Source organism: Leucoraja erinacea, chromosome 3 (genome assembly GCF_028641065.1).
Source record: "Leucoraja erinacea ecotype New England chromosome 3, Leri_hhj_1, whole genome shotgun sequence".
NCBI classification, from domain to species: domain Eukaryota; kingdom Metazoa; phylum Chordata; class Chondrichthyes; order Rajiformes; family Rajidae; genus Leucoraja; species Leucoraja erinaceus.
The window spans coordinates 43,828,091-43,843,695 of NC_073379.1; the positions used below are offsets into that span (position 1 = coordinate 43,828,091).

The 15,605-nt window shown below is 39.4% G+C and overlaps 1 protein-coding gene across 14 annotated transcripts in view; it reads left to right on the plus strand.

The window, feature by feature from the left end:
- Positions 1–15,605, plus strand: part of LOC129695542 (nuclear factor 1 B-type-like) — a 291,616-nt gene that overhangs the window by 204,090 nt on the left and 71,921 nt on the right. For 13 of the 14 annotated variants that reach the window (XM_055632563.1, XM_055632569.1, XM_055632560.1 and 10 more), the window contains 2 exons: positions 7,304–7,432; positions 8,823–9,010. In XM_055632563.1, coding sequence (XP_055488538.1) covers positions 7,304–7,432; positions 8,823–9,010 — 317 coding nt within the window. The remainder of the gene's footprint in view (positions 1–7,303; positions 7,433–8,822; positions 9,011–15,605) is intronic. The other variant, XM_055632568.1, reaches the window with a different exon arrangement.

Consider the following 15,605-nt stretch of genomic DNA (forward strand, 5'->3'; position numbering starts at 1 on the left):
AATATATAGTTTAGGCTCTCAACTTCATGAATGAATGAAGTAAGTGAATAAAGTAAGTGAATGAATGAATTTATTCACATTATATAAGGGTGCAATTAAATTAATTAAATTCCATACAGATAGATTTTCATAAATTCAGACTTTAGACCTTACCTTTTAGTTAGAGCTGGTTCCTGACTGTCTTAATCTTTGTGTTCCAGGACCTCAGCAGGGACTTTGCTTAGAAACATAGAAACACAGAAATTAGGTGCAGGAGTAGGCCATTCGGCCCTTCGAGCCTGCACCGCCATTCAATATGATCATGGCTGATCATTCAACTCAGTATCCCGTACCTGCCTTCTCTCCATACCCCCCTGATCCCTTTAGCCACAAGGGCCACATCTAACTCCCTCTTAAATATAGCCAATGAACTGGCCTCAACTACCCTCTGTGGCAGAGAGTTCCAGAGATTCACCACTCTCTGTGTGAAAAGGCTTTCAAGGCTTTCTTCCACTTCCTCAACTTAGCAGCACTTTCTTCAGCCTTTTTAATGCTTTTCCCACTAAATACCTGCTGCTATTTTCCACAACATTTATTCCACAGAACAACAAATCGGAATCTCCAGTAAAACAGGCATCTGTGAAGCCCCCTCAGCCATTTTGTGTGCTAGCCTGAAACAAAGTGCGTGATTGGCCAGCTGGCAGACAACTCAATGTTAAACGTGCTTTGATTGGACTAAAAATTACCTAAAATTTTTCCGTTTTTTCTCTAATTTAATAAAAATGTGCAAGTCTTCTTCATATCGAGTTTCAGGGGTGATTTATATAATTTATTTTACACAATATGTGAAAATTTCATGTAGTTTGGTGACTTGGGTCACAAAATCCTATTTCTAGACACATTTTTGATGCTCGGCCCACAGTCTATTACCGTTGCAGTTTCGCAATCCTTTCTTTGTCACCTTCATCAAACCAACTTGGAAACCATCGTGGGAAAATTGGAACCGTGATAGTAGTATGGATAGTACTCACAAAGTACATCAAAAGGATATGGAGAGAAAGCAGAAGTATGCTATTTAGATGGAGATCAGCCATGACTATGTTGAATAACCGGGCAAGCATAATAGCTTTTGTTGGCCGATACTTGCTCCTGTTTTCCATTTTTCTGTGAATGGCCTGGGCTGCAGCAGCAACAAAAATGTTTTCTAACAAGGAGTACAACATATTAATGCAGTAATTTTGTACATTATGTTTTTACTTTATCCAATGATTGTCTTTAGCTTTGGCCATACCAACATACTATCATCATTTCTAAATCCATGTGATATTCCTCTCTGATCCATTCCAAATGGAACTTGGACAGAAGGAAAGATAATATTTGCGGTGTGCACCTTTCATCTACACAGATTTCAATTGGAATGAAATTTGTGGTGACAGCTACATTTATTTATTTCACAGATCCCTGCAATAGATTACTTATGCTTTGAAGTTGTTCATGTATGGGGTCTTTCATTGCAATGGAATCTTACACAAATCCTTACCATCCTAACCTTCAGGGACACCACAGAATCACAGAGGAAAATTTATCTGGTTATGCTATGGGTTTTCAGCAAATTATTTACAGCAATTTAAGATTATGTAATTTCAGTATGAATGGCCCATAGCCCACCAGTTAGCATTGTCAGTGCACTAGAGTGAAAACATGAGGCACATGGTTTGACATTGTCCAGAAAGGCAGTTGTTGCCATAACAAAGACCCCATTGGTGTACATTTAAGACACTGTGCAGATTGGAACTGTCCACATCATACCCTGTTCAATTCTGGTTGACAGGTTCTCATTAGAGCCGATATGCTGATTGGCAAGGGCTTACAAGTAAGTCATCAAGTGAGAAAGACTTGTCAATGGGTTTGAAAGGCTGGACATCCTGAGTGGATGAATGGAGATGATAATAATGGGTGCGCTGGGAGCATTGAATTATCATGGACTTTTGCTGGTTAGTGTGTTCAGCACTTGTGTGATGGTTAGAAACCTTCGGAATTTAGTGGGGAGCAATATGTCTGACTCGTACCATGACATTTGATATCCACTAGTTTACTATGTCAGCCAACAGAGCGTGTATGAAATAGCATGACAGGTGATGAACATGGTTTAAAGACGTTAGCACTCCACATGCTGCCTGCAGGTTTGGCAAGGAGGTGATATCTTGATTTGATTTTTAATGCAGATCTTTGTTCTGCTAATGTGATACCTCAGTACTGATAGGGGTGACTCCAAAATGTAGCACATGTTTAACTTCACCAGTTCACCCCTGTCCTTGATCACTCCATAAATAATGTGCTTGCTCCTCCACCAACTGAGCACATTCCTCCACAATGTATGAGCACATCATCCATAATTAATAAATTCAAAATGAATCCACTATTTCCTTTTCACCACTTCCAAAGTAAGGCATCACAATGCATTGCATCAGCATTGCATGCACATTGTTTCACCCTCACAGCGATCTTTAAGCAGTATGAAGTAAGTTTAAGTTGGATCAAAATACCAAGTGCTAGAAACTCAGTGGTTCAGACAGCATCTGTGGAGGGAATCATGTGAAAGCTACATGGAAGCTTATATGGAATTTTTGCAGAAAACAGTTTTATGCCTTTCAAAAGAAAAGTAGATGTTTATGAAAATAAATTAAGTAGAAAAATGGAGTGGTGGAGTTTTGTAAGCACAGACAGATACATCTGAAAGCTTTATTCCTATATATTGCACACAGAACAACTCATTACTCATTGAATTCTTACAGCTACAGATTGGTAGTGGCAAATTCCTAGTGGACGTTTTCAACTATAACCTTTCTTCTGGATAAAACATTTAAATAGTAAACCATTTGATATTATTTTTACCATGTGCAGGCATAAAATATTTTGTTCTTCTCATAGTTGTGCTTATGGGTGTAACATACTTTAGCTAAAGATTTGAACAATGATTTAAATATAGTCCAATATTATCACGGTGAAGACTGTTTTAGGTAATGTTTAAAATGCTGTGTTGTTTCCATACAAAAGAATACATTCATAGTTATCCAGAAAATAATATTACAAATTTTAAATAATGCCAGTTTAGCTGTTCCAGAGCAAGTAGTGCTAAGTCCTAGTTACAGTGTTCATTATTGTGTTTGTGTTATCCAATATCTGATGGTCGTGAAAGCAAAGGAGAGGAAGATTAACACAAACATTGTTCCAACTGGATGTCACAGCTCAGAAATTCATTCATGCAGCGGAAATTTCTATTGACTACAAACCCCCATTTGTCAGTAATTCAAATCACTAACTGTGATGTACAAAGTAATGTGCACCTTATGCTACTTGTTATTTGCATTGTGTGGTCATGTCTGGCATGCCTACTGGTGACAGCAACCATTATGTAATGCCCATTGGACATGTTTTGTCACTTGGGATTCATAATTGCCTTTAATACATGGTCTTGCGAAAATAGCGTGTGAAGAGTGTTACCTACTTGCTTACTTAAACAACGCCTTGAAGATACTGAAGTTTTAATTCATTAAGGACAAAGCAGCATTCTTGAATGGCAATCCTCTCTTTCACAAACCCAACTCATTGCTGTCAATCTTTGACCCGTTGTTTGCAATATCACTTCACTGTTACTTCTTTGAAAGACAAGATATTCATTCTATGTCATTTGAACACATGCAAGGTGCCCTGCAAGTCTAACATGGAAATACACTGCAAGTTCTCCGTGGCTGATCAGTATAAAATACTTCAGGGAGTTCTCCATGACTGTCCAGTATAAAATACCTCAGGGAGTTCCTTCAGCTGGAGCACAGCAGCAAGTCAGGAAAGTGACTTCTCCACATCCTTAATGCAGGAAGGATAATCAATAAATGCTGACTCCACAGTGGGACACATCTCCCATGAACATTAGGGGTAAAGGGAACCCAGACCCAAAATGATCATCTCCATATCCCTAATACTCTGTTCTTGATTCTCTAACTATAAGCATAAAGACAAATGATCAACGCTGTCAATGCAAAATGCCAAATATTTAAAACATCAGATAAGATACAATGGCTGACTTGCTTGACTTCCATACACCTTGTCTATAAGACCACTTTAACACTGCTCCCCTAATGGTTGCAGCTCATTTGCAGCGGAGAAGAATGTATGCGCAATGACAAAAGTAGTTGAGGTGGATGGACTGTGAAGATCTCCTTATCGAGTCCACATAACAAGATTAGAAATTGTTCAGCCAGAGCTGAACACACTTCTCGACATCTGCATACAATGGCTTCTTGTGCGTGGTGGTGGAGTGATTGGTGGAAACAGGGCCGCGACGTGAACGCTCATTCCTTGACCCCGACTGTGAGGTGAACATTAGATATGACCAAAGATAGACACAAATTGCTGGATTGACTCAAGGGATCAGGCAGCATCTCTGGAGAAAATGGAAAGGTGATATTTTGGGTCGGGGTGCTTTTCAACTTTAGACGTGAGCATTCCATTATAGTCGTTGAACTCTGAATTAACACTTTTTATGAGACTGCTTGGGTTTTCATCTTGGGTTTTCCAAGATCTTCAGTTTCCTCCTGCTCTCCCAATCTAGACAACCAGGACACGTTCACATCCTGTGTACTCACGGCAGCACGGGGGTCAGCGGTAGAGTTGCTGCCTTACAGCGCTTGCGGTGCCAACGACTCGGGTGCTGTCTGTATGGAGTTTGTATGTCCTGAAGCTATTCCTCCAGAATTGATTTTCCATGAAAACACGGTGATCACATTGTTTAAGTGCACAAAATCATTGCACGATGTATCACCAGGACAAACTGGCATGGTTCCCCATTCAATGTCATTTTCAGAAATGTTTTCCAGTAAAATGAATGTCCACCCTCATGGAGGCTTTTCCAAACTTTCTGTGACTGGTTTGACAACAATTTCACAGTTAGCAAGTCGGCACGCAAAATTAAAATCAATGTTAAAATATGTTTCCTTAACTTAGATTCAAATATTTTCTTAAGACGAAAGAAAAATATTAAAAGGACATCTGAGCTTTCAAACCAATCAAACCTCAAATGTATTTCATCTGCACTAGTATTATGTTTAAAGATAAAGTATCTGTTTCTAATGTTATCCCACTTTTTAAGAAAGGCGGGAGAGGGAAAAGAAGGAATTATAGACCAGTTAGCCTGACATCGGTGGTGGGGAAGATGCTGGAGTCAATCATAAAAGATGAAATAGCGGCTGTTTGGATAGCAGTAACAGGATCGGTCCGAGTCAGCATGGATTTACGAAAGGAAAATCATACTTGACTAATCTTCTGGAATTTTTTGAGTATATAACTAGGAAAATGGACAAGTGAGAGCCAGTGGATGTAGTGTACCTGGACTTTCAGAAAGCATTTGATAAATTGAATTAAATTTATTTTTGTCATTCAGACCTTTCAGTCTGAACGAAATTTTGTTGCCTTGCAGTCATACATATAATAAAAATGACAAAAACACAAAATAAACACAAATTTAACATCCACCACAGTGGGTTCACCAGGCACCTCCTCACTGTGATGGAAGGCAAATGTCTTTACACCCCAGCGGTATGAACATTGACTTGTCTAACTTCAGATAGCCCTTGCTTTCCCTCTCCATTCCCTTCTCCATTCTCCCACTAATCTTACTGTCTCTGCCTACATTCTATCTTTGTCCCACCCCCTCCCCTAACATCAGTCTGAAGAATGGTCTGGACCCGAAACGCCGCCCATTCCTTTTCTCCAGAGCTGCTGCCTCACCCGCTGAGTTACTCCAGCATTTTGTGTCTACCTTTGTTTGGGCATAATATGGTTTAATTCAAGGAAGGATGGAGGAGATCCTCATCAATATATGTTTCTTACCACCACTGTTAAAGGGAATTACTTGATCATAATTGTTGTTCTCGAGATCTTATTTGCTACCATGTTCTCCTAAATTGCACTTTAAAATTTACACAATTGGCTTTAATTGTATGGAACATCCATGCACAAGACTCCAAACTCTTCTTTCCTTTCTTTAGCTAAAAAGAAAAAAGACAAACTATTATTTGCATCAAGGGTTGTAGTAATTTCACAACTATATATCTGTTTTGCTTGTAGTTTTGCTGATGAATGATTCTAGATTGTTAGGGTTAGAAGTGTGTTCCAAATAGTAGTTTTGTGCTTTTAAGAATTTTCCTGGTGGAATTTTATGAACCAATTTCCTCTGTGATTTTTTTGCTTGGACCTTGGTTTATCACATAAGTCACTAGTCTAAAGTGTTTAATTGTCATATGGAACAATGAATTTTTACTTGCATCAACTTAACAGACCCTTAAATGCAAATTGCACATATAATATATAATAAGAATAAATTGCAATAAACTAATAATGCAAAAAATGAGGTCTGCAGCACAAGCAAAGGCACAGTCTGTACAAGTTCATAAAAATGAAGTCAAAATGTGCTGGAGTAACTCAATGGGTCAGGAAGCATCTCCAGAGAACACTGTTGGTGATGTTTCTGGAGGGAGCTTTCTGCAGACTGATTGTGGTAGTTGGGATGGGGGGTGAAATCTGGAAGAGAAGAGGTGCAGGACAAAGCCTGGTGAATGATAGGTGGATACAGGTGAGGTTGGGGGAGAGGGGGAGGAGTGATAGGCAGATAGTTGAACAAAGGCCAGAGATGAAAAGACAAAAGGTGTGAGAAGGATAGGAGGAGAAAATGTGAAGCCAGAGGAAGGAATATAGGTGGAAGGGGAGGGAGAGGGGGAGGTGAGAAATGGCAGCATGGTGCATAGGGAAGGGAGGGGTTGGGGAAGGGGAGGAAGGAGAGGGAGGGGCATGGCCGTTTATTAGTAATCTGAAATTGGAGAATTCAATGTTCATGCCATTAAGTTGTAAACTACCCAAGAAGTTCATAGGTGCTGAGATTAGTGTTGTGCAGTGTCCAAGAACCCAATGGTTACTGAGGATAAGCTCTTGAACCTGGTATTTGTCAGGCTCCTGTACCTTCTCCCTGATGGTAGGAGCGAAGTAGAGTGTCGCCAGGGTGATGTGGGTTTTTTAATAGTATGGGCTGCCTTTTTGAGACGGCACCTCCCTTAGATCCCTTTGATGGTGGTGAGATCAGAACCTGTGATGGACTGGGCAGCGATGACCAGGCAGAGATCATTCACACTAACTAGCCCAAAACTAGTGATAGTGGGTTCTCAGGAGAAAGATGCGGAGTTGTGCTGAAATGATGCACCTTTCTAAAGTGGTCTAATACACCTGTTATAAGTATTTACCTGTTTTCATATTTCTATCTATGACTTGGTAGAAATGTCATCTCCTACAATGAAGAAGCCCGAGAAGCCAATATATAGTGACCCCACATCTCCACAAGGTTCATCACCACGACTGAACACTTACCCACCGCATCATCACCATGGCATCCCGGGACACAGTGGTAATTCAATTCATATTTTATCTGTATATTAAATAAATGCAAAGAAGTTGGAAATTGGTTTTGCATCATACTCTCAAGAACACATTTTTTTAACGAAGTACAGTAATTTTTGACAAGTACATTTGCTTCTTAACCAGGTTGGGGAGATTTCATTTAAACCAAGATCATTTTATTTGACCATTTTGACTGTTGCACAGTGCACTCCGTATCGTATAGGAGCCTGGCTATTTGGAGCCCACTTGTGTTTTGTGCTGTGTGGTATATGTTGAAGCTTCAAGGGCCTGTCCCACGTCGATTTTTTCGGCGACTGCCGGCATCATTGACTGACGTACCAGGTCACCGATAAAGTTGCGGTGTGATGACGTATTGACGCGCGGTGTTTCCATAAGTGTCACAACATTTTTTTTGTCGCCGCTGGATTTTGAAATGTTCAAAATCTGTTGACGACCCTGAAACGATGTTGGCAATCGCTGAAAAAATTGCTCAAAGTGGGACAGGCCCTTAAGGGGAACTTGGCTACTTCTTACCTCTTTGGACTACTCTAACTGATCAATAATCTTTTGTGGAGTATTTAAGAATAAGTATGCTTATTCAGAAACAGAATAAGGAACAGGGTAAGTTAAGTCGAGTCCTTTTGAGTTTATTGTCATATGCACAAGTGCAAAGAAGTAAAGGTGACATGAAAATCTTGCTTGCAGCTTATCTCATGCTCAAAGACTCAAACATCACAAAAAAACATAAATACGAGAAGAAAGTGAAAAGAAAAAGACTGTGCATCAGATATAACCTGTATCCACTGGCATCATCTTTTTCTCACTGCCTCAATAATAAATATGACTAACGGAAATGGATTTTATAATTTCCTGAAGGGATTCAATATTCGTGATTATCGAAAGTAGAAGAGTCCAATGTTCTTAATTTTAAAGAAAGCAATCTTGATGTTTGGCACTCTGAATTATGTGCAAAGTGGTCCTTCATGAGTTGTGACTGAGTTTTTCCAAAACAATATTTGAATTATTCTCTTCTGAGTAGTTTTCCTCTGAAATAGTTATGCGCAAAGGACAAATTTAGCAGAGGATCAGTATGCTTTGAATGAACAAGTTTAAATAATCATAACAGCAATCATAATCATAACACCAATCTGTTACAAACTGATTACAAACCACTATGGTAAACTAACAAATTGAATGGATGCTTAGGGTTTACTTAGTTGTAATATTTTCTGCACAGAATTATGCTTGGCAGTATTTACTACGCCTTTACTAAGCTCACATTATGCACAGAAACAATGTTTACTGTTTCAGGAACTGAAAATATGAAATGTGCACATAAGACCAGTTGTAATTGACACTATAGAAAATGTCTTCAACTTTTTCTTTTCTGTTTCTAGTCATCTCAACGAGAAGCCCACCTCCACCTTCACCACTACATTTTTCAGCCTCCTCCATTCTCCCTCCTGCACCCAGTAGTTACTTCTCTCACCCAACGATCAGATACCCACCGCATCTTACCACTCAGGACACAGCAAAGAACTTTGTACAACTTGGCTGCGGACCGTCCAATTCACAAACAAACCAGGTGAGTTCGTTTTTAACACTTCTAATAATTGGAACTGGCTTTGTTTTGTCACGTGTACGAGATTGTTTGCGTGCTATCAAGTCATATGTTACATGAGTAAAATCAAGCCATACACAAGCGAAATATACCAGAGTGCAGATTATAGCTTTACAGTATTACAGTTACAGAGAAAGTGCAGATAATAAAAAGTGCAAGGGCTGCAATGAGGTAGTTGGGAGATCAGGATTTCACCTTCATCTTATGAGTGAACCATTCTGTAGACTGGTAACAATTGGGATAAAGCTGTTCCTGAACTTGGTTGTATGTGCTTTTCAAGCTTTTACATCTTTTGCCTGTCGCGAGAGGGGAGAAGAGGGAATGATTGCAGTGTTAAATGGTCCTTGGTTATGTTGTCTGCTTTCCCGAGGCAACGTGAAGTGTAACTCGATGAAGGGCATGACTAATTTGTGTTATGGACAGTGCACAGTGCTCTGCAATTTCATACAGCCATTGGTACAGCTGTTGCCAAACAAAGTTGTGATGCATCCCAAAAGGGTGCTTTCTACAGTGTATCTGTAGAATTTGGTAAGAGTTGTTAGAAACATTCTACTTTTTCAGTCTTCTGAGGAAGTGGAGGCATTGGTGTGCTTTCTTGGCTGTAGCTTCAATGTAGTTGTTCCAGGACAAACTATTTGTGATATTTAAAACTTAAAACTCCGGACCATCTCCACTTCGGTGCTTTGCTGCTGGCTGAACGTACATCACCTCATTTCCTGAAGTCAAGAACCACTTTCTTCCTCTTGCTGACATTAAGGGGGAGATTATTGTCCTGACACCATGTTACTCAGCACTTTATCTCCTTCCTGCACTCCATCATTCCTCAAGATCTGGCCCATAACCGTGGTGACATACAGTATGTAAACTAGTTAGAGCAGAATTTGGCTGCACAGTCATGATCATAGTGGGAGTCTAGAAATGCGCTGAGAATGCACCCTTGCAGGAATTATCATTGAGGATGTTTTGTTGCCTCTCCTCACTGACTGTGGTCTGTGGGCCAGAAAGGCAAATAATAGCGTTGGAAGTGTTGCCCAGTGAACCACTGTCCAATACTATATTTATTTCTCTAAATCATTCTCAACTGGCTTTAAAGCAGAGAATCACATGCTAGGAATACATGTGTTATTTTTGTTTCTTTTATTAAGTACATGTGATTTTTCCATGGCAGAGGGGTTGATGCTGGAATAGGGAGCGGTGTAGGTCGCAGATTTTTAACATTCACAGGCGTTAATTGTCTGACTCTAGCATTGACTGCACAGGGTTCTCACGGCAGCTGCCAAAGTTTGGGATTTTATTACCGTTGCTGATTTTTGTTCATCGCTTAAATCCATAGATTAAAATGTTCTTATTTGTGCCCAGCCATAGTGTCCTTTTACAGCAGCAAAGCTTGTGTGAAAAGCCACCTATTCAATTGTTCCTAAAATGTATCTATGAAGGATACCAACCTTGACCCCACTCCCACAGTTTGTTGATCGTAAGACCAAGATATTCCTCTGTACATTCTCCCACAGTCTTATTCTACCTCAACGGAATCATTTTTTCAATCTTCAGTCATACTCACTCTTCCTGTTAACTGTTTCTCTCCATTCTCTTGTATTTCTCAATCTGGATTATTGTTCATTCCCTCCTTCCCACTTTTCAAAACTGGTACCGTGCTCCTGCTCTCTTCTAGATTGCTGTTCATCTCTTTCTTCACGATCTAGATTACTGGTCCTCATTATTTCCTACTCTGGTATTGTACGACTGTACAAGCACTCCGTGAGATCGTACTTGGAGTCTTGTAGGCATTTCTAGTTGTACTGCTTTTGGATGTGTGCAAAATAGATATATGACGGTGTTACCCAAACTGGAGGGCTTGAGTTATAAGGAGAGGCTGGGACTTTTTTCCCCAGAAACATCGGAGGCTCCTTTTAGAAGTGTATAAAATTATGTGAGGTGTAGAAAATGTGAATGGTCAAAACATTTTTCTCCGGCTAGGGGAGACTAAAACTGGAGGGCACACGTATAAGATAAGACGGGAAAGATTTTAAAGGGACTTGAGGGGCAACTATTTCACACATCGGGTGATGAGTACATGGAACTAGCTCAAGTAGAAACCTGGTCAACATGAATGAGTTGGGTCGAAGTGGCTTGTTACCATAACACTGTAGAATATTGTTCCTCCATCCTTCCCGTCTCCGTTCTCCTTCCCTCTGTGGAATACTGTTTCAACGCCCTTTCCCTTTCAGGATTCCTGTTCGTGCCCTCCTTCCCTTTCTGGAACATTCCTTCCCTGATACCCAGAATTACAGGTGCCCCTCTTCCTCCCATTCCTCTTTGCTCCATCCAGTTTGGATCACTGCTTCTTTCTGCCATCTACTCAAGAGTGTTCCCTCACAATATTCAATGCTTTCAATAATTACCCCTTTTCCCAATTTGCATTATTGTTCTTCTCCAATCCCCTTTGCCATTGGAATTACTTTCATACTCTCAACTATTGAAAATCGATGACTAAGCGAGTGATGTGAGTATTTCAGTGAATTGTTGCTGTTCTGAGTGACAGTTGCATTTTGTCATTGTCCGATTTTATAATGTGGCATCATTTATAATTTAACAGCAAATTACTTTGGTTATAATCCGGTAATGTTGTCTGCACCCCAAGCTATTTGAACCTAGTGGTTTGGTGATTCTATTCCCAATCCCCAGTGCAAAGAGATTATTGACAGGACTGCTTCCTAACAATTTTGACACTTGCATTATTTGAAACAAAGTCAGTTTTATTGTCCACTATAATGAAAAATAAAAAAATAATGGGACATACAGGAGAATGCCAGGGTTGTTGGGAGTAAAAACAGAGGTGGAATATTTGTTCATGGCTGGTGAATAAACCTTTGAAACTGGCAAGTAAATGTGTTTCTGCAAGAGAGAGTACATGAAAGGAAGCTGTGTAGGTGGTGTTGATCTATGAAAAGAAATGGGCTTGTTCAATATGTTGCTTTCTTTCCTGCAAGAGCATAAGAATTTGGAGCAGTGGTAGATAATTTGGTCTCTGGAGTCAGCCCTGCCATTCAAAATCTTCATGCCTGGTTTGATCTTTAGCCTCAGCTGCACTTTCCTGCCTGTGCTCCTAAAGATTGAAAAAGTGTATTTCTGCCTTGGATGCACTTAATGAATCAGCCTCCACTTTTCTCTTGGGTAGGAAACTACAAAGCATCACAAACCATTGACAAGAACTTCCTGTTCATCTTGGTCTTAAATGAGAAACACCTTACCCTCCAGCTATGGTCCCAATGTCTAGATTCCCTTATACCATAGGAAACATCCTCTTACTGTCTAAACTGTCAAGCCCCCTTTAAAAAACATGTATACTTCAATAAGATCACTTTTCAACCTAAGTTCCAGAGAATATAGGTCTTATCCCCTTAAACTTTCCTTCATGAATCAATCCGGGGAATCTCCTTTGCATTGCCCCTGAGCCAAACATGTCTTCCTTTAAATAAGGAGACCAAATCTGTACGCAATACTCCTCACCACACAATGCATCTCTTTGCAATGACAGCTGAGATCCCATTTGCCTGAAGCAGGGTCTGAGGAAAAGTCCCGATTTGAAACGTCATCTATCCATGCTCCCCAGTGACGCTGCCTGACCCACTGAGTTACTCCAGCATTTTGTGCCTTTTTTTTCGTAAAAAATCTGCAGTTCCTTGTTTCCACATTTTCCCATTTGCCTCTCTGATGACTTGTTAAATCTACATGCTAACTTTTTATGTCCCTCAGAGGAGGACACCCAGGTCTTTCCAAACACCACCATTCTGTGGCTTTACACAATCAAAGTAATATTGTAGAAGTAGAATTTCATTGTCCTATCTGGGACATATGACAATAAAACACTCTTGACTCTTGACTCAACTCTTTTCTTATCTGGATAACTGTATATTCCTCCACATTATAACTTAATCTGCTCCTCACATTATTGATGAAAAAGCACACTTCCATGTACAGATATTTTCATACTGATGCATAATCGGCTCAGCTGTCACAAATAGGTTACTCTGGCTGGTAATTTTTTTTTTAAATGTAAGCTGTTATCTTGCATGTGGATCTGGTGGCAAACTTTACTGAGAGGTTTTGCATTATTATGTTTGACTTTATTATTTTATTCTTGAATCTTAAGGCATTTGCAGTCACAGAGAGATTAAATAGCCTATTCAGTGTATTCTATACTAATTTTTAAGATGTATGTGGACTTAATGTACGAAGGAAATTATGAAGGATGTGTTAAATATTTTTATCGTTAAATAGTACACTGTCCATGTGTTCACAGCTCGACTAGCCTTTTCTCATTTCCTAGAAATGTTTATTAAAATATTTCATAAATTAGCTCTAAATTAAGTCACTGCACACAAAGTGAACCCTTGTAAAATTCAGTCCTTGTTATTGCAAGTCTGGGCAGGATTACATTTTTGTAAAAATAAAAATGAAGCAGATGGCGTTCACTGGCTAAGAAGTTTTATTTCGTAACTTGTATTACAAGTGATTAAACAGGGAGAAGCGAGATGCCTGATCATGTAGTTTTATTAATAAATGCATCCTGTTTTATGGAAACTGGTGTTATTTCCTCAGAGGAAGAGTGTGGTAATTGAGTATTCAGTAAATAGTCTGCATTGCGAGTCTTAACCTAGAGCCCATTTTCTAAATAATCTAAAGAACATCGATGAACAGCATGATGTTCAGAGGAATCATGGAGTCCAAATCCATAGTTCCCTGAAAGTTGCAACTCAAGTAGATAGAGTATAAAGGTGTATGGTGTGCTTGGCTTCATCAGAAGGGGCATTGTGTATAACAGGCAGGAAGCCACGTGCAGTTTTATAAAACATTGATCAGATAACAATTGGAGTATTGTGTAGAATTACGGTCACTTCATTACAGGAGAGATGTGGAGGCTTTGGAGAGGGTGCAGAAGAGGTTCACCAGAATGCTGCCTGGCTTAGATCATTTTACTCTAAGGAGAGGTTGGACAAACTTGGATTGTCCATTCTGGAGCTTGAAGGAAGACCTGAGAGAAGTATATAAGATTATAAGAGATATAGATTGGGTTGACAGGACCTTTTTCCCCCAAGGTCGAAGTGTCAAAGACTGGAGGATATAGCTTTAAAGTCAGAGGGGAAAGGTTTAACGGAGATGTATGGAGCAAGTTTTTACAAAAGGAGTGGTGGATGCCTCGAACACACTGCCAGGGGTACTGGTGGAAGCAGATATGATGGTGGAATTTATGAGCATTATAGGTAGGCACATGGATGTGCAGGGAATGGAGGGATATGGATCACATGCAGGCAGCGGAGATGAATTTAACTTACTTCATGTTTGGCACAGACATTGCGATGGGCTTGTGCCATTCTGTTCCATGTTCTATATGGATGACACTACTTCCGAAAGAGAGCGGCAAAAATACTCTATACTTCACTCCTGCCTCCAATTCCTGCTTGCAATCTCTCCAAGTGTGAAGGCTGTCATAACTAACCTACCAAAAGCACAAGAGCAGATGAATTCTACCACAAATTCTCTAACATATTTCTATGTCTAGTAATGTTCAATCTGTGATTTATTTTGATGAGCTTTTGTTGAAGAAAGGGTATGTGGCAGGTTGGAGAAGAGGGCAATCATTTTTTTTAAAATAAATTCTCATAATTACCTTACTTTAGCTACAAGCAGTAATTGGCACTTGGGAGAAATGGAGAGATACTGAACTAGTGAGAGGGGTTTTCTGCTTTCCAATGACTTGGAAAGGTTTGTGCAAAATTAGTCTTGAAAAATTATACAAAACACAGAAGTCAGTAAAATAAAATTCACAGAACAAAATATGTTTGAGAACCGTGATATTCACCACTTTCTGTGTAAAAAAAAAATGCCCCAAGTATCCGGTTTAAACATTCCCTCTCTGAGCTTAAAGCAATGTCCTCACTTCCTTGATATTTCCATCATGGGGAAAAAGATTCTGAATGTCTATCTTATCTATGCTTCTCATAATTTTATACACTTCTAACAGGTCTCCCCTCAACCTCTGAAGCTCTAGACCAAACCTTCCAAACTTGTCCAACCTCACCTTACAGCTGATATTATCTCATCTGGTTAAGGGCTTTAATACAATAAATTATAGAACAATGTTTATTTGAGTGCCTAAATTCCAAGTCATTACTGAAAGAGAAAAGGTTCATGAGATTTGCAGAAATGTCTGTTGTGGTATGGGTTGCCACACCAGAAGTAATAAAAGCAAAATTCCAAATAATGTAGTTAAGGGAATTGAGTACGTTTTTGCAAAATAAATACATGAAAGTTTAACGCAGGAGATTGGAATTATTTTTGTGCAATTATGTATTAACGTTTTCTCATATCCCAAAAGTGGTCTTCATTTGGATGAGCCTTTGTTCAAGTCTTCTTTTTGTATCCTTTGCTCCAAAAGCTTTCTTTTTTTCTTATCAGGCGTTATTATTTTAACACAAATAACTTTTGCTATAAACATTCCACACACTGGCAGTGTTTGCTTAATTTCACATATTTATCATTCCCCTTAATAATTTGC